General features: G+C 35.6%; 1 protein-coding gene across 1 annotated transcript in view; it reads left to right on the top strand.

Annotated features, from left to right (window-relative positions):
• LOC127844221 (WD repeat-containing protein 7-like) overlaps positions 1 to 24825 on the top strand; it is an 87842-nt gene that overhangs the window by 5677 nt on the left and 57340 nt on the right. The window contains 9 exon segments of the mRNA XM_052374283.1: positions 144 to 250; positions 3330 to 3381; positions 3383 to 3409; positions 4586 to 4754; positions 5630 to 5700; positions 7566 to 7682; positions 13884 to 14029; positions 17548 to 17574; positions 23273 to 23357. Of these exon segments, the coding sequence (XP_052230243.1) occupies positions 144 to 250; positions 3330 to 3381; positions 3383 to 3409; positions 4586 to 4754; positions 5630 to 5700; positions 7566 to 7682; positions 13884 to 14029; positions 17548 to 17574; positions 23273 to 23357 (801 nt within the window).

Below are 24825 nucleotides of genomic sequence, written 5' to 3'. Positions count from 1 at the left end.
ATGTCAGGGGTCTTCGCACTAATTTTTCCCAATTGGTACAGTACTGGTACTTTTTCCAATTGAGCAAACAAAATCACTGATATGGATTGAACAGATGTACATGTACTCTTCTTTGATTGGTAGTTTGTCATTGATTTCCACAGGTGTACCCACGCCACATGTTGTTTGGCCACACTGCAGCCATCTCATGTATAGCCCCTGGCTCCAACCAGCCTGGAAACTCTCTCCTTGTCAGCGCAGCAGAAAATGGGTAAGCATTGGTGACTGGTGGCTATGGTGAGAAATCTTTTGAGTTTAAGTTTTAATATGAACATGAAAACTATATTGATTTGTGACATTTACAGTTTTTGTGACTATGCTCAGGTTTGTAGTCAATATTGCCTGTTGAGCAGTCCTGATCAGAAAAAATTCATTTTGATTGGCATTTCCATGACATATTGCTATCATATTTTGCATACTTAACCAACATGACCCCAATCTATAAACAAGAGCAGACAACTGTATCAAGCATTTTGTAAGAATTATGTTCCCTTTTTATACTTAGGAAATTGAAAATTTGGTTAAGTTTTGTGTTTAGGTCCAATTTATTCCTAAAGTATCAAAGCTATTTCTTTCATACTTGCAACACTTACTAACTATAATAAGGGGACTGTGCAGGCCAAGTCATGTAACTCTGACTGGCATTTTGACAGAATTATGGCCCCTTTTATACATAGAAAATTGAAAATTTGGTAAAGTTTTGTGTTTTGGTCCACTTTACTCCTAAAGTATCATAGCTCTTGCTTTCAGAATTGGAACACTTGCTAACTGCATAAGGGGACTGTACAGGAAAAGTTGCATAACTCTGGTTGGCATTTGACAGAATTAAGGCCCTTATTAGCTTGGCTGTTTTTGGAGAAAACCTGAGGTATTGTCAAAGCCAGCTCTCCGTCAGCCTTCCGGCTTAGGCGTCGTGCTAAAACCTTAACATTGGCTCTAAAATCAAAGTGCTTCCACCTTCAACTTTGAAACTTCATATGTAGATGCACATTGATGAGTTCTACACGCCACACCCAATTTTGGGTCACTAGGTCAAAAGTCAAGGTCACTGTGACCTCTAAAAAAAATAAAAATTCTGACAAGCTTTCGCAGCCGAGCGTTGGCACCTGTTATGCGGTGCTCTTGTTTTACTTAATAACTGTGAATATTTTGTTATATTTTATGTTTAGATCCACTTTCTTCTAAAGTGTCACCGCCATTTATTTCTAACTTACTTTCTTATTATCATGAGCGTACTGTACCTGGCAAGTTGACTTTGACCTTGACTTTTGAATAACCTTGACTCTCAAGGTCAAATTATTATAAAATTTTGCTAAAATTGCCAGAACTTCTTTATTTATTATCAGATTTGATTCATACTTTGTCAAAACAACACTTACCTGACATTTAACAACTTTTTCAATATTGAAGATAGCAACTTCACAGGGCCCTTGTTTTGCACTTTTAACCACTGAATATCGACGGCTTCCCCCTTGAAAAAAGTATACTTTTTCCCCCTTTTTCAGCTGAAAATTCCCCCTAAAAAAACAAAAAACAAAAAACTTTTTTTATTTTTATTTTTTGATTTTATACCTATGTTGCCAGCTGGCATAATGCTACTTACCTTTAATTAAATGTATATTTATGTAAATCACATTAAAATATAGCAATTTTAGGTGTTGAATAGTTGGTGACAAGATCTTCTAAAATTCCCTTTTTCGCCCAAAACGACGCGAAATTGCCCCTCATGAGGGATGCCTGGCGGCAAGAGAGGGCCCTGCTTCATATTTGGCCTGCATGTGTACCTCCTGGAGCTGCACATTTTGAGTGGGGAAGTCAAGGTCAAAGGTCAAATATATGGGTCAAAATCGCCCATTTAATGTACATTTTTGTAATATTGAAGATAGCAACTTGATATTTGGCATGCATGTGTATCTCATGCAGCTGCACATTTTGAGTGATGAAAGGTCAAGGTCATCCTTCAAGGTCAAAGGTTAAGTGTCAAACTTAAACATTTGCCATAACTTTTGCAATATTGAAGATAGCAACTTCATATTTGACATGCATGTGTATCTCATGGAGCTGCACATTTTGAGTGGTGAAAAGTCAAGGTCAAGGTCATCCTCCAAGCTCAAATATATGGATCAAAATCGCTCATTTAATGTACACTTTTGTAATATTGAAGATAGCAACTTGATATTTGGCATGCATGTGTATCTCATGAAGCTGCACATTTTGAGTGGTGAAAGTTCAAGGTCATCCTTCAAGGTCAAAGGTCAAATATATGGGTTAAAATCGCTCATTTAATGTACACTTTTGTAATACAGAAGATAGCAACTTGATATTTGGCATGCATGTGTATCTCATGAAGCTACACATTATGAGTGGTGAAAGTTCAAGGTCATCCTTCAAGGTCAAGGTCAAATATATGGGTTAAAATCGCTCATTTAATGTACACTTTTGTAATATTGAAGATAGCAACTTGATATTTGGCATGCATGTGTATCTCATGGAGCTGCACATTATGAGTGGTGACAGGTTAAGGTAATCCTTCAAGGTCAAAGGTCAAATATAGGGGACATAGTGTTTCACAAACATATCTTGTTTATTTTAATATAACTCAGAAATATAATTGCAATTATAAATCATATTCTGTAAAAAAAAAAATAGGTTTTCATGAACTGTGGACAAGAATCATTATATTGTCAGTTTTGGCAGATATGGGAATTGAGCAACTACAAACTTTAGCATTAAAACTCACGTAACTGACAAAATTATTTTTTGCACTGAAATTTTGGTAGTTTTTAGCTTATTAGTTTGTTTTATGTCTTTACAAATGTTCAATAGATTGTGGAAAATATATATCTATAAATGTACAACTTCTTTAAATCATAAGCAATCAATATCTTTCAATTATGGTCCTCTTCCAATTAGAATACGACCATATTACCTTGACCTTATTGAATATGAACATGATGGCTTACGTTATACTTTCTAGCACTTTGAATTGATGAGCGCGCTGTCTTCTGACAGCTCTTGTTTCTTAAAAAGTTAGTCTGGGTGGCAGGTGAAATATTAAATTGTTTAAATGTACATGTCTCTTTAGATGTGACATTTTTTATTAAAACTAAAGAAAGCCTTTCCCGACAATTAGTGCTTTAAGACAGTCTCACAAAGAATTGATTTTTTTTTAATTATATTTAAATTACATTTAATGAATATGACATTACATGTAGTGAATATGGAATAAATGCTTGTGTCATGGAAAATTTTGAAATTTTGCTAATACAATAATGGTTCGTGTATTCCAGAGAGATGTGTCTATGGGACATAACTGCAGGGAGGTGCATTGAGACAACAAAGGCTGTCATATACTCACACTTCCATGCAGGTGAGTAAACAACATGTTGTCTTATCTAAGGCATTCATTATCCCCACGCTTTTCGGAGAAAAAGTGGGGATATTGTGGTTATGTCCGTCTGTTCGTGCATTCGTCCGTCCGTCCTGGCCACCTGCTCCTCCTACACTATTAGCACTAGAACCTTGAAACTTACACAAATGGTAGCTATGAGCATATGTGCGACTCTGAACTCTTTGAAATTTTGATTTGACCCCTGAGTCAAAAGTTATGGGGGTTGGGGTGGGACCTGGTCAGAGATTTTCACTCATTTGTTTAGGTTATTTTACATTAACTTCTTCATTTCTACACCGATTTACTTCAAATTGATACTGAATCTCTCTTATGACAATACGGTCAATCTAAACTATGCATGGCCTCATTACCAACCCTGGGGCGCCCCTCCAACATAGACCACACCCACCCAAAATTGCCTTTTACTATAATTTCTTCATTTCTACACTGATTCACTTCAAATTGATACTGAACTTCTCATATGACAATGCGGTCAATCTCAATTATGCATGGCCCCATTACAAACCCTGGGGGGCCCCGCCCATATAGGCCACACCCACCCAAAATTTCCTTTTACTATAACTTCTTCATTTCTACACCAATTCACTTCAAATTGATACTGAACTTCTCTTATGACAATACGGTCAATCTCAACTATGCATGGCCCCATTACCAACCCTGGGGCACCCCGCCCACATAGACCACACCCACCCAAAACTGCCTTTTACTATAATTTCTTCATTTCTACACTGATTCACTTCTAATTGATACTGAACTTCTCTTATGACAATTTGGTCAATCTCAACTATGCATGGCCCCATTACCAACCCTGGGGTGCCCCGCCCACATAGACCACACCCACCCAAAATTGCCTTGTACTATAATTTCTTCATTTCTACGACGATTCACTTTAAATTGATACTGAATTTCTCTTATGACAATACGGTCAATCTCAACTATGCATGGCCCCATTACCAACCCTGGGGCGCCCCTGGGTCAAACATGCGATGTGGGGATACGCGTCGGCCTCTGCAACGCCATTTCTAGTATTTGAATCGTTCTTTGTCATAAGTGATTTGTCCTATGTGATTTGTTCATTGTCATTTGTGATTTGATTATTGCCATATTTGATTTGTTCACACTTGTGTACTACAGGCATACCAGTTCCGCAACTACAAGGATGTGAAGCTGGTATGTAACGGCTACTACGCAGAGATTGTTCTCATCAACCCGCTCACCCTCGAGGTCACCCACACCCTGACCTCCCGCGTCTCGCCTGACTGGATCAGCGCCTGCTGTGTGCTGAGACCCGCAAAACGAGAAGGTGGGACTTTAACCCATTTATGCCTAGTGGACTCTCCCATCCTTCTAAATTGGATCAATTTATTTCCAAAATTTGAGATGTGTAGAATATTTCTTACAGCAACTCCTTTAAGCAAACAGCGAAGACCCTGATGAGGCGCCGCATGATTCGGCGTCTCATCTGGGTCTACGCTTTTTGCCAAGGCCTTTTTTCTAGACACTAGGCATAAATGGGTTAACTGATTCAATGAAAAGACTGGGCTTTATTGTGTGTCTTGTAAAAACATTTTGTAAAGTCTTGCTCTGAAAAACACGGCTTTTATGCATATGCATACAGCATCAACCCAGATTAGCCTGTGTAGTCTGCACAGGCTAATCAGGAGAGACACTTCTTAGCCTGGGGGTGATATTGGTAACAACAGACTTCTGTTTAAAGAAAAGTACCATAAAAGTAGCGCAAAGTGTCTTGCCAGATTAGCCCGTATGGACTGCAGAGTATGGGACGATACTTTATGCACATGTGTTAAGCCCTGTTTTCCCAGAACCAGGCTTATTTTTGTAGTATTAATGATTTAGATTGAACTGAATATTTGTGTTCATAAATCCTCTAAATATCAGCCTGTTTAAGTGCTGTTGAAAACAGTTGATACGTCTTTTTGTTTATCTTATTTAAAGTTTTTTATGGTTAACAATATGACCTTCCTCTGAAGTCACTCTGAAATATGCTTGTATAACCAGTTATGTGTGTCACAAATTTATAGACAAATGTTAACATTTTACCTTAGAGTGAATTATTTTTTGTCAGATTGGATGTAAATCTTTTTAAATGATTCACATTTTCACCAATGTGTATTTTTTCTAAAGGCCTATTTAGTATCTGTGTTTGTTATTCCCCAGATGATGTCGTAGTGGCCATTTCAAACTCTGGAGCTGTCAAGGTCTGGGTACTGAGTGGGATTGAAGCCAGGGTAGGTACCGATCCCCTCCCCCCCAAACATATGTCACAAAACTCTGTTTGACACAAAGCAACTATGAACCAAAACTATGGATCTATTCAAACTAACAATATATACAATCTACCATGTATATCCCTTAATGTACACAAACCCCATGTGTACACACCTGCCAAGTGGAAACAAAACCCTATTGTTGCAAAACCAATGTAAGCAAACCTGATGCACTGGTCTTCACTACCAATAATGTACATCAATGTACACCGAATCCCATAGAAAGCAAACTGGTGATTTACATAACACTCTGTTTTCACAAACCTCCAGTGATCATAAACACCTGATGTACACACATTTTTCTAGTGTACACAAACACTCTGATTCAAACAAACTACTGTTGTACACAAACACTTTGATGTGCACACAACCTCTGGTGTATACAAAACTCTGACGTACACAAATATCCAGTGTAAACAAACCACCATTGCAACTCAACACGCTTTGATGTACACCCTACCAGTGTTCACAAAAATCTGATTCACACAAACCTCCAATGTACACAGAACTGGGATGAACACAAACCTCCAGTGTACACAAATTGGGATTTACAAAAACCGTCAGTGTACACAAAACTGGGATGTGCAGAAAAGTCCAGTGTACACGAACCTCCATTGTACACATAGCTTTGATGTAAAGAAACATCAACTGTACACAAAACTCTGATGTCCACAAACCTTCACTGTACACACACCTCTTATGTACTATACAAACCTCAAGTGTACACAAAACTAGTGTGCACAAACCTTTGTGGTGTACACAAACCTTTTGATGTACTCAAATCTCAAGTGTACACAAAACTCTAATGTACACAAACATTTTGTTCTCACAAAACTGTAATGTACACAAACCATTTAGGCACTTTAACCTCCAGTGTACACACAACTCTGATGCACACAATCCTCCATTGTACACACAACTCTGATGCACACAATCCTCCAGTGTACACACAACTCTGATGAACACAATTCTCCAGTGTACACACAACTCTGATGAGCACAATCCTCCTGTGTACACACAACTCTGATGAACACAATACTCCATTGTACACACATCTCTGATGAACACAAACCTCCAGTGTACACACAACTCTGATGAACACAATCCTTCAGGGTGCAAACAACTCAGATGAACACAATCCTCCAGTGTACACACAACTCTGATGATTACAATCCTCCAGTGTACACACAGCTCTGATGAACACAATCATCCAGTGTACACACAACTCTGATGAACACAATCCTTCAGTGTACACACAACTGATGAAAACAATCATTCAGTGTACACACAAATCTGATGAACACAATCCTCCAGTGTACACACAACTCTGATTCACACATACCTCCAGTGTACACACAACTTTTAATTTACACTACAAAATCCTGATGTACCGAATACTCTAATGTACACTTAATGCAAATATACCCAAAACCTTGATTAACACATTCCTAACATTTGGTTCAAGCACTCCAGTGAACAAATACTTGATACAATTTGATGTATTATTTATTATAAGAAACCAGTGCTGCTTTATAATTAAAAAGCATTTGGGGTCTTATGCTCAGAAAACTGGTCTTAAAACAGGCTAATTAGGGGTGACACTTTCTGCCTTAAGTTGTTTTGTGTTTGAAAGGGACATCCTAAAAAATATATAAATTGTAAAAGTTGAAAGTGTCATCCCTGATTAGCCAGACTGCACTGGCTTATCTTAGATATAACTTTATTAAATGCATTAAGCCCAGTTATCCCAGAGCGAGACTTATTTGATGCTATAATATGCAACCAATTTTTTGCTCTATATTTCATTGGATGTTGGGTTTTGTCAGAACAAGCCAATTAATGAAGACGAGTCAAAGCAGATCCGCTGCCTGAACGCCCAGACGCTGTCTTGCTGTCCCTACAACCAGCGAACTGTCCTTATTGTGTGCTCCAAATACTGGCAGGTACGTACTGAACAAGCTGTACATGTACTGATTTCTGTGGAAAAAGTGGGACGGTTGCATTTGCATAAAGTTTTGTCCTAGATTAGCCTGTGCATTCTGCACAGGCTATGTAGGGATGACACTTTCCCCCTTAAGTGGATTTTTGCTAAGAAGAGATTTAATTTAAATTTTAAAAAATACAATAAAACTGGAAAATTTTGTTAATAAACCTGTGCAGACTCCAAGGGCTAATTTGGGACAATACTTTACGCAGATGCATTAAGCCCCGTTTTCCCAGAATGAGGCTCTACATGTTCTATGTTGGATGATTGGACGATTTTGTGTTTGTTTTCTTATACAATCTTTTCAGAATTGAATTATCAGTTATGAAAGCAATATCTTACATATGAAGAATGCTTTTATTAGTTTGGCACCATTAATCAAATCGACTTCTGTTTTGTGTTTGCGTTTTTGTTGGTTGTAATTTCAATTTGTTATTTCTATGCAAAATGCTGTGCTAATTGCTTATTAGTTTGCTATTAATACTGTTTTGACTTCTTGCATGAAGTAGTTTAATTATTTATTTGTTCTGTAGTTTTTTCGCTGTATATTATACAGCTCAGGGCTTTTGAATTGAGAAAAATAGTGGAAAAAAACATAATATTCTGAAAAATGGAACACTATAAATATATAGTACATAACAGTATTTCAATTGTTTTTTAGTGCATAAGTATTTAAAAATTTAAATTATAAAGTGTTGCTTAATTTGTTTTCTAACAATCAAGTTAAGCTAATATTCTTTTATATGCATTTTGCTCTTGCAATAATCTATTATTTCACAATTAAAACAATGTGATGGATTAACAAGTACATGAGATTTTTTAAAATCAAATGTTGTATGAGGCGTACATTAAAAAGGAATGATTTTTTTTAATTATAAATGCATTTTCTTCTCTCTTTTTTGGGGGGAGGGGGGGGGGGCATAAGTACTTGAATTGACATTGGCGTCAATTAAATCAAAGATTACTTTTTGGTCAATATGTTTGTCTGATTTTTAGTGTTTTAATTATATTTTTGTCTGCTTACGAAATTGACATTATAACCAAGAGACTAAAAAGAGCTAACCAAGTGCTTTCAATAAAGAGGCACAATGAACATACGACACTTCTTATTGCAACTTTATGTGTGATTTTTTATTGCAATTTCATGAACTGTAAATCTCATTCTGATTTGTCAGCAATCCATTTTTTATTACCTATCAGAACGCGAGTTACAGTCTATGTGAACTTTCCAAAAGGGAGAGAACTGTATTCCATGTATTTTTATATAGGAGTCACTTTGTCGGTCGGTCTGTCCGGAAATTTCATCCGATCTTCACCAAACTTGGTCACAAGTTGTATCTTGATGATGTATAGGTCAAGTTTGAATATGGGTCATGCCGGGTCAAAAACTAGGTCATGGGGTCACTTAGTGTGTTTAAACCGAAAGTTTGTCCGGACCATAACTATGTCATTTATCGTTAGATTTTAAAATAACTTGGTACATTTGTTCACCATCATGGGACAGTGTGTCGCGTGAAAAAAGTACGTCGATATCTCCAAGGTCAAGGTCACACTTGGAGTTCAAGGGTCAAATGCTTGTCCGAGCCATAACTTTTATCATTTATTGTGAGATTTTAAAATCATTTGGCAAATGTGTTCACCATCATGGGACAGTGTGTCGCGCAAAAGAATTATGTCAATATCTCAAAGGTCAAGGTCACACTTTGAGTTGAAAGATTAAAAATGGCCATAAAAGAGCTTGTCTGGACAATAACTATGTCATTCATTGTGAGATTTTAAAATTATTTGGCACATTTGTTCACCATCATTGAAAAGTGTGTTGCACGAAATAAATACTTTGATATCTCCAAGGTCAAGGTCACACTTTTAGTACAAAGGTCAAAAATGGCCATAAATGAGCTTGTCTGGGCCATTACTATGTCATTCATGGTGAGATTTTAAAATCATTTTGCATATTTGTTCACCATCATTGGACAGTGTGTCGTGCGAAAGAATTACGTTGATATCTCCAAGGTCAAGGTCACACTTTGAGTTCAAAGGTCAAAAATGGCCATAAATGAGCTTGTCCGGGCCATAACTATGTTGTTCATTGTGAGATTTTAAAATCATTTGGCACATTTGTTCACCATTATTGGACGGTGTGTCGCGCAAAAGAATTACGTTGATATCTGCAACGTCAAGGTCACAATGTGAGTTCAAAGGTCAAAAATGGCCATAAATGATCTTGTCCAGGCCATAACTATGTCATTTATTTTGAGATTTTAAAAATACCTGGTACATTTGTTCACAATCATTAAACTATGTGTCATGCGAAAGAATTATGTCGATAACTCCAAGGTCTAGGTCACACTTTGAGTTCAAAAGTAAAAAAAATGGCCATAAATTTGGATGGCATGTCATGCGAAAGAATTCAAGTGTTCAAAGGTTGAAATGGCCATAAATGAAAATGGCATAATAATTCTTAAATTTGATTCTCTGGTTTTGTAAAGACAGCATGCAAAATAGTCTGTGTCAATGCGGCACGTGGGGGTATACGTCACGTCTGTGACAAAGCTCTAGTATCATATAAAATTATCACTGCATTACTGTTCCTATTGGTTTTATTGGAAAAGTGTGTGTGTTTTTTTTTTAAGGAAATTTTGGTCTTTTTTGTGTGGAAAAAAATGGTTTCTGTTAGCAACTGGGATACAGCCTAATATTGGCAGTATTTTTTCTAAAAAAATTCCTTTTGCAACTTGTTTGATGTGCATTAGTCCTATATCTGTTTTATTTCTAGAAACTATTCTTCTTATGATTAACCCCCGCCATAGGTGGAGCAATATTGTTTTGGCGTTGTCGGTCCTTCCGTCCGTCCGGCACTTTTGTGTCCGGAGCCATATCTTGAAAGTGCTTTTGCGGATTTCATTGAAACTTGGTATGAGTATATATATGGATAAGAGAATGATGCATGCCAAATGGCATTTTACACCATTTGTTAATAACGGAGTTATGGCCCTTTGTATTTAAAAAAAAATGCTTTTTAGCTGAGTGTCAAATATTTTTGAGATTGCATAATGATGCTAATGTATACATATACATGCATACATAAACTGACAATTTATATCGCGCGCCGGATATATCACGGTCGCGATCTTTGGACCCCTTCAACCGCGATATATTGGAGTTGCAGTGTAACACTTTTGTGTCCAAAAGCATATTGGCGGGTGATATCAATTCAATGAATTTGCTTGTTCATATTGCTTTGTGTTTGTCATCAATCTAGGCCTTATCTTAAAGCATTGTATAAATCATTTTGAACTGAAAGTCAGTTTAGCGACACGCACTGCTTCTATGTATGCTGCATACATGCTTTAGATGAACTTGTATGGGGAGCACTGTCTGACTGTGTGTGTATTTTCTCAAGGTGTATGCATTTCACCCTCCCACATTGGTTTGGGAGGGCATTGAAAAGCGGGTAAGCCATCTGTTGTGGCACTAGATACTGCCTCTAGAATGTAGTGGTATATGTTTTTATGAGCCAGGCTCTATGAAAACAGGGCTTAAACCATGTGGGTAAATTGTCTTTCTAGATTAGCCTTTGGGGTCCACCTGGGCTAATCGGGGATGACACTTTCAGCTTTTAAAGTATTTTTTGTTTAAAGAAGCTCTCAGAGGGGGTAATCACATGATAGTCAAGATGGCGACGTCCATACCGAGACAGTTTTTTTCTCTTTTTAAACCCTATTACTTCTGTTTATTTTTTAAATGACACTCACTTTCCAGCCATATCAGTAAAAAGGTGATCAGTGTTTATTTCATATTTTAATTAGCTTTATATCTAGACTTTAAGTCACCGCAAATTTTTCTAAGTGGTGCCCTAATTACGTCATCCCGCTAAGAAATTTTGTACTGAGTAAAGTCGAGATAAAGAGCAAATATTACTATGAAATAAAAGCCAGTAACTTTCTTCCTAATATGGCTGGAAAGTGAGCAGAATAAAAAATAATAATACAAGTAATAAAGGGTATAAAACGACGAAAAATACCTGCCTCTGCATGGATGTCGCCATCTTGTCTGTCACGTAATTACCCCCTCTGACTATTTTTAAAACAAAAATCCAGTTTAGGATAAATGTTTTGTTCCTGGTAAGCCTGTGCGGACTGAACAGGCTAATCTGGGACAACTATTTAGGCACATTCATTAAGCCCTGTTTTCCCAGAGCAACGCTTATTCATAAGTTTCAGTTACATGAATGCATAGTTTTCTAAATGTTTTACCTACACAAAAATGAAAACATGCAGAAAGTATGCACAGCATTTCAAATTTCATCAAGTATTTGTTTCCATTCTGATTGTTTAATATTTATTTGGAATGATGTTATATTTAAAAGTAATTTAAATAAGTTTTTGTTGTTAGAGTCATTTTTTAAATGTCATTGGTGATTTGTTAAGTATGTGACGTGTGTGTGTAAACATGTTCTAAGTTTGTTAATGTGCATCTGTTGTCACAATTCTTTGTTTTCAACAGTCACTGGGGTGATATGACTTCTTAAAAATACTTAAACCATCAGAAGTGAATTATAAGACAGGGCCTGTCTGTCATGTTATAATTAAGTATAGACTCATGTCTTAGTGTTGCTTTACTTATTTAAGCAAACACATTCACTAGCAATTGTAAATCAAGATCACTGTCTGTTCTTACTTAGAACTATGTATTGAAAGAGCCCTGTTTTGAGAGAACTGGACTTAATGCATGTATACAAAGTGTCAAACCAGATTACTGTAAAACCATTAAATTTTGTGTGGTACGAAGTTTTGTGGATTTCGTTGGTCCGCTGAACCACGAATTCAAGTACCAACGATTATTTATACATTTTAAATCTGAAATCGGTCATTTCCCAATGTCATTTCCGACATTTTCTTTTGTTGTCGGTTATCCAAGATATTTGTTTTTTGTAATAGTTACTTCACTTCAGTAGGTCACATTGCACTTTATCTTGAATTATTAAATATTTCCGAATTAAAAATGTTGTTGTTATTTTCCTCCCATTTGACGTAAATTAAATATGTTTGCACTAAGATGTTTAAGATTACTTAGTATGATAAGAACTACGATGTTAATGATTACTTAATATGAATAACAAGTAGTGTGTTTATATAAAATGTGAATTTTACGTGACATTGTCAAATTAACAGTTTGCAGATTTATCACATATGTCAATTAGTGCCAATTCAAGTTAAAAGAGTCATAACCGATTTCACACGTTTTTTAGGGGGACCTCATAACTCAATTGTTACTGCTAGGGGACCAATTGCGCTGACTGTGAATTGCAAATATTGTCAAAACAACATTGATGGCAATTAGCAAGCGGGGACCCACAAGTGCGCCACTTTATCGCTCTTATCGACAATTATTCGCAAAATTTTCATACTTCAGTGCACATTAACCTCAAGTCTTGCTGTCAACACAGATTAGCAGATTATGCTTCGTTATTACTCTGGTTGTTTTAATAAAAGTTTAATTATTATGGCGATCAGTCTTCCCCAAAAATTTGAAATCCAAGAAATTACGTATCAACAAATAAGTTGTTTTTTTTATTTGAAATCTACGAAATTACGTGTCAACGAATAAGATGATTTTTATTAAACCACCAAATTTCATACCAACAAATTTCTATGCGTTTATCAGTTTAGTCCCAATGGCTAAATGGGGACAACACTTTCTGCTTTTATTGGATTTGTAGTTAAACGCAAGTCTCGTCTAAAAAAATCCAGTTTAGGTTGAAAGTGTCGTCCATGATAAGCCTGTATGGACTGCACAGGCCAGTCTGGGACAACACTTTTTGCACATGCATTTTGCCCCGTTTTCCCAAAACTATAGGCTTTAAGACTAGAGGAACTTACAAGACTTATGAAAAAGAAATATTATAAATGGGTATTTATGACATAAAAATGTACGAATTAAATCATTTGAATTTACTTTTCTGCAGACTACTTTTTGTTTGTGGAAAATACAGTAACTTTGTATGAATTACATATATTTAAGATTTAAGAAAAGAGTGACAATCTTTAAAAATTGTCCCTTTGTTTTAACAACATCCCCTTATATGGTGGTTTTAAATCACACTTTAATTTATTTACAATACTGTATAACTCAGATTTCCCTTGGCCCCTAATTGCAGATTTATGATGCGGGTGACTTCACGCTGCTATGTTCCGAGTCCAACCGGTGTGGGGAGCGGTGGGCAGGGGGAGACTTCCTCAGTGTGGACCGGGTGGTGGTCTGGAGTAATGAGGGCAAGGCCTACATGTACAAGCTGCCCACCAAGTGAGTACCCCATCCCACTTCAGTAGAGCTGTGTGCTACCCAACCAACATTTAAATTGTGTGCTCATATATGAACTGTAACCATTCTTGATATAACTGGCTTATTGTGGGAGTGCCCCACTCACCTTGAGGTTTTTGACATAGTTTGGTAAGTACTCCACTGGCCTTGAAAGTGCGGACATAGTGGGAATACCCAACCCACATTGAGAGTTAGTCTAGCACAAGTTTTTAGTAACCCACCAGCATTGAGAGTACTAGCGTAAGTTTATAGTAACCCACCAGCATTGAGTGTACTAAACAACTTACAAGTCTTTGAGTATATCACCCACCTTGGGTTATTGCTTTGTTTTAAACAAACTAACAATGATTGTTTGCATTTTATTTGTATAGAGATCATACATACTGGTAATCTTAAGTGGTGTTTATTTTTTTAAGTTTTTTATTTCATTTGTTTGGCAAATTAAAATGTTAATTTATATTGTTGATTTCTCATCAAGTTGCTTGACTTTTCTAAATGCTTCAACTATAATGAACGCCAAGAATAGGACTGCATTCCTTTCATTTAGGAACCTCATATAAAGCCTCGTTCTTGTAACACTGGGCTTTATGCATGTGCCTAAAGTTTCATCCCAGATAAGCCTGTGCAGTTCACACAGGCTTATCAGGGACAAAACTTTCTGCATAACCTGGAGACTTCATTTAAATGACAAATTTTATACACATGGAAATTGTTGTTGCTGATGAGCCTGTGTGGACTGCATAGGCTTATCAGGGACGACACTTCATGCACATGCATCAAGCCCATATTCCCAGAATACCTCTCAATTAAGCAGATTGAGCATGCCTGTTCTGCCATATCTTCAATGTTGCATAAAGTTTAATGGTGCTTTTGGTCTCATTCTTAATGAATAGCTTCTTTTATCCCATCATCAGACGTGCATTGTCGAAATAAACCACTGTGGAATAGATTTTCCTCTATTTCGGCAGTGCTGAAATATAGCTGTCACGCGCGGCGGAAAATGGTCATATTACTCGGAATCAACTATAAAGTAATCATTTTTAGTAAAATTGATTCAGATTCAACAAAACACACAATTTGATACCAAGATGTAATATATTTTTTTAACACATAATGCAACTCAAAAAGCAAAAAAACATTATATTTACAAATATTAAGTGCGCGTACTCATGACGTCATTATTAACACGTCATACGACACAATGCGTGTTCTTTCACGCTAAAGCTGCAGTTGTTGAGTGTTTTTTTTCCCATTATTTCTTAAAAATCGGGGACGTAGAGGTATGATAAACAGAAAAACAGGTCAGTTACTGATCTTTTTGTAATGTATTAGGCTCGGCAAGATTAAAATAATGAAACAATGTTTGCTTAAAATAACTTTGGGATTTTCCGTGTAGTTCGATTTTCCTATTCTATTTTTAAAGAAATAATTTACGACTAAGAAAATTGATGGAATAAATCGAATACTAGGTCGGTGCCGAATAAAGCAAAGTTTATTTTGCTCGGCACAAAAATCTGAACCACTCGCCAAGGCTCGTGGTTCAGATATTCTAAGCCTCGCAAAATAAACTTTGCTTTATTCGGCACCGACCTAGTATTCTTTATATTTTTTGTAAATGATTTTATTTAAATAACATATATCAAGGTATACATGATAAGGTATAAGTCTTATTTCACTATCACATCAAGTTTATGATTTTACTTCTATTCATTATAACTGTACTTTTCTAAGGTATATGTCTTATTTGACTTTCTCATCAAGTTGATGATTTTACTTCTATTCTTTATAAATGTTCTTTTCTTACCTGTGTCAACAATGGTATTAAATAGCGCAAACACATGATATAATGGTTTGCACATTCTTAATTAAGATGCATTAAATTATTAAAATTAAAAAATTAAATTTAAATTAAAAATTATGCAAATGTCTCTTTTAGCTCACCTGAGCACATAATGCTCATGGGGAACTTTAAGGATACCAAGATGTCGGCCGTCTGTTGTCAGTGTCTGTATGCACAAACTTTTACTTCAAACCACCTCCCCACTGAACAATTTAGACAGATTTTAAGGAAACTTCACAGAAATGATCCTTGGGTATAACTGTCTTTCAGAGTTGTTCAAATGGTTTCATTTAACAGAGCTAAAAACAGATTTAAAAAATAAAATTTTGTTACATATAACATTGTATCGTAATCTTTTACAAAGTTTGTTAAAATGAGGATCCTGGGGTCAACATTGGTTCAGCTATAATGGAAACTTGTTTCCCTTTTGTGTATGTATTTGTTTATTAACAACTTTGGAAATCTTCTCTGAAACCGCAAAACCAATGGGTATGGTATTTGTTTATTACATCATATGGGGTCCTCTATCAAGTTTGTTCAAATTATGCCCTGTGGTTAAATTGGCCTAGCTTTTGCATTTGTTGATTCCATTATTAATGTAGAAATTACTTTAAAAATATTTTTCTCTGATACTGCAATGTCCAGATTTTGGTTTTTGTTATGATTAAGATGATGGTCTTCTTTTGTTCAAATCATGTTCAGGGATCACATCAATGATATGAACATATATCAAAATGCATTATTAAATCTCTGAACTACAAAACTCGGAGCTTTGATATTTTGTTCATAACATCTGTTAGTGGTCTTCTTCAACCTTTGTTCAAAATTTGCCTCTGGCATCAAAACTTGCCATGCCCTAGAAGTAACATGATTTATATAGACTAATGCATCCAAATAACTTCAAAAAATCTTTGAAATTGACAAAGCCTTAATATGCCTAGGTAACACTGTATAATTGTCCTTTCTTAGTTTGTTGTCTCTTACGGGTTTCACCAGACAGTACTTATGGTTTGCGCTCTGTGTGTCCGTGCGTCTGTGAGTCTGTCAGTCTGTCAAACTTTTCTGGATCCTGCGATAACTTTAAAAGTTCTTAATATTTTTTCATGAAACTTGAAACATGGATAGATGCCAATATGGAAATTATGCACGTCATTTTATTTTCTTCCTACGTCAAGAATTATGGTTGCTATGGCAACAAATAAAAAACAATATTTTTTATATATTAATATTTCTGACAATGGTGGAGCCTTCAGGAGAGATATATTGCTTGGCAAAAGTCTTGTTCAAATATATCCCTGCAGTCAAAAGTAGTCCCACCAAGGGTCAGGAGTATTATATTTCTTAATTACAGTTTTTCAGATAAGCCTTCAAAGGTCCTCAGGGTTCTCTTGTTTATTAAACATAAAATATGATTAGCAGCAGGCTAGACTATATAACATTTTGAACACTCGGGCAGACATAAATTAGCCCGACCATCATGAAACTTGCTCAGAATATTTGTCCAGATTATATCTCATTTAATTCGTAAAATGATTGTGGAAACATAACAAAAGCTGGTGAGAACACTTCAATTCAGTCTGGTATCATGTGAGCGTCCTTCGGCTTTTTGCAATTGCATTTAATTTCAAAGTATCTTGTTTTGATATGTTTTTGTTTAAAGTTTGCTCCGTGGGAAAGTGCTGCAGAGGTAACATGACCAGTGTGATTACTTATATGAGTGTGCTACTGTTGGGCTGTCTGCCTATAGTTGTTGTAGTTTTTGTAGTCATTGTCTCCTGTTGTTGTCATAACATGCATGCTTTTGTTTTGTAGTCATTATTGTTATTTAACACCCTGTATTGTGCCCAGTATGCCATTCTATGTTGTAATGACTTTGAAAGGTTGAAATTATAATTAATCAAAGCACTAAGCAAGGCTGAATGTACTGTTTTGTCAAAGGCATAGATTGTAGAGATCTGGACAACAAATCCCCATATCGGACTGTTTATGTTTTGTTTTTTTGGCCCAGCCATTCTCACTGTAACTCTGATTTAAGTCGGGCAGTTACTGGAAAAAATATATTCACTTAGTACTAGTAAACCAGCTTACCCAAGAAAAGTGTGATTTATATGAATAAAACATGGTTGAACATGATCATGTTACTGTATATAGCTTCCCAATATAAATCTGGCACTGACCTTTATGCAGGAATATATTAAAGTAGTGTTGCAAAAAATAAATAAATTGATTACATTTTGTGAAAAGTTTTAATACACTTGAATTGAAATGTTCCAAACAAAGTTTACACTAATAGTCACATTTAACTCGTGCAAAATGTGCATGTATAAAACCTAATGTAAATGTTGAAACACTCAAAGCGTCTTATTTATGCTGTAAAGTTCACAATTGCCAGGTCAGTGTTTTCGAGCAATCTTATTGCATATCTGTCGTTGGTGCTGGGAGAATTGTAATCACTCTTAAGTTTTCGGACACTTTAATTTGTATTTTATTTTCATATACAAAAATATAGATACACAGATAATTTTTCCCATATGATAGCGTGGGCTTGTAAAAACCATGCCATAGTGTATTTATTACTTTAGATGATATGTTGAAATTCATATAATTAAATATATATATATATATATATATATATATATATATATATATATATATATATATATATACAGTCAAACCTGAATTCAGCGGTCAGTCAAGGGAAATGATCAAAGTGACCGTTGTCCACAGGTGACCGTTGAATTCGGATCACAATTTTAAGAAGGTTGGCCAGTTGGTAGTATTACTACGTCGTTACCCCACCCAGTAGTTTGCATACAGTGTAAAACAAATGCTCATTGCATTAACAAAGCATAATAACAGCATTAACTTACGCGTGCATATTGAATAATAGAGAATAATATCTTTTAGATTGATTTTATTTCATAATGTTAAATTAAACAATGACTTTATCAACGCTGGTATAATTTTTTTCTCATGCATCTCATTCATTCAGTAAATAACGTCCGTAAAAGTCTAAAAAGCGGATTCGGTGTCATAAACCGATAGTACAGTGTAATTGTACCGTTCTAATTCAAAGAAATAGCGGTCATTCAATTTCGCGATAATTACTTTCAACAAGTCATAAACTCTGATAAATTTTCTTTAGAAGATACACCCACATTTATCCCCGGAAAAGAAACCTTCTCAACACCTTATGATTTGTTTACTCGCAGCGGGCCGCTTTTATAATATCATAGACAATTACCGCTTTCAGACGCTTTAAATGTTGCAAATCAGTCCATGTTTTGCCATTAAAGCTAATCACTAATCCTCTTATCGCCTTCTTATCAAAACACTCGCCAGCTTAATGTTGTTTTAACACTTAATCAGCGATACAGACCAATTGACTTTGTCACGCGCTAATGCGTTATGCATGCAGACGATAATTGCTATTAATAAACATTGTTATTGTTAATGTCACCTGTTTAAAGTGATATGGGCATCTAACAGTTTATAGCTGGCTATTGCAACCGTTGTTTATTTTTGGTATTTTCACTTCATATACAATGTACACTTATATTTGTTAATTCAGCATCAACATACTAAAACAATATCCCGGAGAGAGAAAAAAATGCATTTGAATATCAACCGTCTTTTCGTCAAACAACTGATCATGCATGTACGATGTGAACCTAAATTTAGTTTAAGTGCAGATTCGTTCATACGACACAAAGACACAATTTTGTTTTACGGATCATTTCGGCTTAGAGGAGTGGGTTAGTCATGTAAAATAACGAATATAAAATATATTTTTAATAAACAACTGGTAGCAAAATGAGTTGCAGACAATTGGTCTTTTAATGCAATTAAAATGAAAATTCAATTATAATGGTGAAACAATTTTACATACCGGTCATGGATGCACAAATTGTTTGTTTACTTGCAGCGGGCCGCTTTTATAGTATCAAAGACAATTTCCGCTATCAGACGCTTTTACCGCAAAATAGACGGACACATGATGTGCTGTGTTTTTAATTTTCGCTACTCGAGACGACTCGAGACGACTGACGCGTGACCGTTGATTTCAGGTCAAACATGAATTTCGGAGTGGAATGTAGTGGCCGTTGGCCGTTATGGACAGGTGGCCGTTGAATTCAAGTGTAATTTAGAGTGTTTTTCGTCGGGGGGATTCCAGACTGACTGTTGTCCGCAGGTGACCGGTAAATTCAGGTGGCCGTTAGGTCAGTTTCGACTGTATATATATATAATGTTTGGTATGCTAGTGTGAAATTAGATGCATAATGTATTTAATATGAAATGCATTTCTCTTAAATCTCTCTATTTTAATCATCTTTTATGGTATAGATAAATTATTTGTTTTGGTATTTCCTGAATGACTTAAATAGTTCATTTCAATATCTACATGCCAATATATGTTGGTTTCGACAAGTTTTGGAACGGTGTCCCCTTTTGTTTCAAGTGTGGATTGTTCTATGTCGTAAGTAGATGAGCAATGTCATGCAAAAATGGGCCTTATGCCTGTGCAGTCTGTTCAGGAGCTACTCTGTCAGTTAATGAGACCACGAAACCTAGCATGACTTAAACCTGTCCCACTCAGAAGCAAAGTGAAAATGGCTATGTGCAAACAGCATAAAACCAGAACAGCCTGCGAGTAACTCGCAGTCTGTTCAGGTGTTATGCTGTTTGTTACTCATCGGTATCTTAGGGTTGGAAATGAAGCCTTTAAAACTTGAATCTAGTAAGAAAAGTCTTAAGTTATATTTACGTTTCTAAGGGACTAGAAATGCGTAAAAAATACGTATCTAAGTGGTGAAGGGTTAAAAGTGGACAGAGAAGATCCTATGCAGACTATGCAAAAGCACTGGTCGCATTTTTGCAAAGACCCTTTTGCATGAAGTGGCTTTGATGTGAGTGCATTGTTGTAAACTCTATCAGGCATACCAAGTAATTTCATCACTAATCTCACTCTTTTAAGCTGTATAGGTAATGGAAAAATTGACAGAAGCATTTAATCCCTCTAGTCTTTTAGTTTGCTTCAAGTATTTTTGTATGTGAAATATACACTTGTATTCATTAACCTTGTAAGATTTTAAAACAGAATCATGTTGAGGACATTTCACAATTCTTGAGTACTTTTTTGCGTCAGAGTCTATTCTTTCTGTTGAAGACTGTGGAATGCCCTTGTTTGCACACATCAATTTTCATAATTCTTGTCTTTCAAAAACCCTTAATGAAAATTAAATAGAAAGATATACGATAATCAGTCATGATCAGGGTTTCCCAATGGCCAATATGGCATGTCGTTGCCGACATCCGTTTGTAACCTGTTGTTTTTTTTACATCCCTTTGTTGCTGTTACATGTCTTAATTAATCAGCAAACATGTCTTAAATATAAAACAATAAAAACAGTGGTACAAGTGGGGTGCTTTTTAGCTCACCTGTCACGAAGTGACATGGTGAGCTTATGTGACATGTGTGATGTCCGGCGTCCGTATGTGCGTGCGTGTGTGCGTGCGTGTGTGCATGTGTCCGTCAACAATTTGTTTGTGTAGACAGTAAAGTTCACAGTTTTCATCCAATCTTTATGAAATTTTGTTAGAATGTTTATCTTGATGAAATCTGGGTTGGAATTGTATTTGGGTCATCTGAGGTAAAAAACTAGGTCACTTGGTCAGTTAATAGAAAAACCATCAACAATTTGTTTGTGTAGACAGCAGAGGTCACAGTTTTCATCCAATCTTTATGAAATTTTGTCAGAATGTTTATCTTGATGATATCTGGGTTGGGATTGTATTTGGGGTCTGGGGTCAAAGCCTAGGTCACTAGGTCAAACACTAGGTCACTAGGTCAAATAATAGAAAAACCTTGTATAACCACTAGTGGTCACAGTTTTCATCCAATCTTAATGAAATTGGGTCAGAATGTTTATCTTGATGAAATCTGAGTTGGGATTGTACTTGGGTCATCTGGGGTCAAAAACTAGGTCACTAGGTCAAATAATAGAAAAACCTTGTGTAGACAATAGAGGTCTCAGTTTTCATCCAATCTTTATAAAATTTGATCAGAATGTTTATCTTGATGAAATCTGGGTTGGGATAGTATTTGGGTCACCTGGGGTCAAAACTAGGTCACTAGGTCAAATAATAGAAAAACCTTGTGTAGACAATAGACTGAATAAAGGTCATAGTTTTCATCTAATCTTTATGAAATTTGGTCAGAATGTTTATCTTGATGAAATCTGGGTTGGGATTGTATTTGGTTAGTCAGTTGAGCGATTCAGGGCCATCATGGCCCTCTTGTTTAAAATTAATTGGGAATCCATTAGCATAAGAGTCACTTAATTGCCAAACCATTTTTTACTATGGTTGTAACTGATGAACGATATGTTGATAAAATTATGATCTTTAATGCATAAACATGAGCAATAATCTGCCTTCAGTGCATTTTGTAATAAACCTTTCTATTTGAATCTGAAATAACAACACATGAATGTCAAAGTAGATAACAAAACCATAGAAGTGTGCATAATACTTGTCCTGTTCGCTGAAAGGTTTAGAAACTGAAAAATTAATTTTTAAATAATTGTATGATTTGCTACATGAGTTTTATCAAACGTTAGATTGTAAGTTTTGATTTCGGGACAAATCAATGTGGTTATTCATATGTTCATTATCAATAAACACTAAAACACTATCAATAAACACTATCAACACTAAAAGTCTTGTTTAAAGGTTGTAATTAATCCTTCAAATATTTACATTTGCCGAAGGAAAGCAATAGTCTTATGTTTGCATTACATGTTGTTGTAAATAACTTATGACGGTGATATGGATTGGTGTCGCAACTGCTTTCAAACGCAGACCTTGTGCAAGTGAATGTAGCTCTACTATAAGTGTATTTTGTGCTTATTACCATGAATGTTAGTAAGCAGTTTTGGGAAAAGCAAGCTTAATGCATGTGCGTAAAGTGTCGTCCCAGATAAACTTTTCATTTAAAAGAATAACGTCTCTCGTAGCCGAAAGTTAAGTTTAAGGCGAAATTATTATTTCTGATTACAAACGGCACAGGCTTGTCTGGGTCTACGATTTACGGACATGCATTAAGCCCTGTTTTCCCAGAGCAAGTGCCATTGTATTACATGTATGTGCTAATTATCAAGTCATATAAATGTGTAACTTACTAATTGTATCATGTTCATAATTTCGACTAAATTTGATAGTATATTATACATAGTGTGGTAATAAGACTAAAATCACTTAATTCTCATTATAATCCTTTTTAGCAGAACAATGTTAAATGAAGATTTTATGCCAGATTGCTTTGAGTCCAAGTCAATAATTGCTTAATATGTTCTCAATTAAGACTGTCTGGTGTGTTATTTCAGTGCCAACTCTGAAAGTGAGGGGTACCACAACAGAGCCCCGTCGGCGCCCCATGCTTACTATGTGCTGGAGGTGAACTCTGACAAGGTACACCTGCAAGAGATCAAGGATACTGACTTAACTGTTGAAGTGCAATTGTGGTCCCCAAAACGTCTTCTCTGTCTCATTTGGCACACAACTTTAAAGAGATGCATAAAATATAGAAATAATGAAATTGCAGTAATCTTAGGAGAGAAATTATTTTTAACATCTGCTAGTCTTTTTGAGCCTTGTTCTATAACAACTGAGCTAAATTCATGTTTGTAAGGTGTTGTCCCAGAATGGGCTGTGTAATCCGCACAGGCTTTTCTGGGATGACACTTTGCGCCTTAGCTTGGATTTTTGCCAAGAAGATACTTTTGTTACATTAAAATTTCATAAAGATGGAAAGTGTCATTCCTGATAAGCCTATGCAGACTTCACAGTTTTATCTTGGACGATACTATACGCTCATGCATAAAGCCCAGTTTCCCCAATACAAGGCTCAATTAATGATATCAATAAATAGGTTTACTTAATATTTTCTTATTCACCATAACTGTTCATTTAATCATTGCATAATACAAGTCTCAAAAATAGTGAAAATAATAAAAAAATAGAATGAACCTACAACAAGCATTTTAATGTCTATTTAAGCTGCATTATTTGAGATTTAAACTTCTTTTTTCCTCAGCAAGAATAAAGTAATTGATTTATTGACAGCCTTTAATGATAGAAACACAGCCATTAAACACCTAGAGGGGTGATTATCACAATGATTATATAGTCATTTTATCATGTAGTATATTTATAGGATTATTCCCAACTTGCAACTTTGTATTTATATCATTACTAGGCTTTCTCCACGCAATCATCATGCCTATGATTGACTTTTTCTTTTACAGAAAATAGGACAAAATTTATTATCAGTTTATTGGTTACATTTAGCAGCCTATGCTAAATGTAACCCATAAACTGATAATAATTTTTTTTCTATTTTATTAATTTTAAGAGAATGTAAAATATCACTTGGTTATTACGCTTTATTTTATTTATTTGTAAAGGTCCAATTGAGATATTGATGGTTTTGTTTCCTTGTGGCCCTTTGTGAGTGCCTCAAAATAGATCTTCAAGTAAGAAATTTCTCTAAACTAGCTAGGCAAACATAACCACAGTTTCTTTGTTAGATGTATCTTTTTTGTAACTCAGGCAACTTTGTTTGGGAAGCATTTAATAACTGTCTTGTCCCACCATCCATCTTTTTGTTCTTGTTTCCTGCTGTCCTCCCATCTTTTTGTCTCTAAAAGGTTTATTAGGCTCCACCCTTTTGTCAAGAATCAACACACATTGCTATAACTCTTTAGATTAAAACCTATGTATTTTAGCTTGATTGCATGAAAAGCCTCAGGCTTGTTGAAACGCTCTTGAGTCTGTTTCCTGGGCCTAGAACCAGTACTTGGTGGCTTTGGGGGAAATCTTAAGAACGCTCCCACAATGGCAAACCCATGGCCTCCTGGTCGCTATGCAGACACCTTAT

The sequence above is a fragment of the Dreissena polymorpha genome, chromosome 9 (assembly GCF_020536995.1).
Source record: "Dreissena polymorpha isolate Duluth1 chromosome 9, UMN_Dpol_1.0, whole genome shotgun sequence".
NCBI classification, from domain to species: domain Eukaryota; kingdom Metazoa; phylum Mollusca; class Bivalvia; order Myida; family Dreissenidae; genus Dreissena; species Dreissena polymorpha.
Note: the sequence above shows the minus strand (reverse complement) of the source record. Positions and strands in the feature narration are given on the sequence as shown.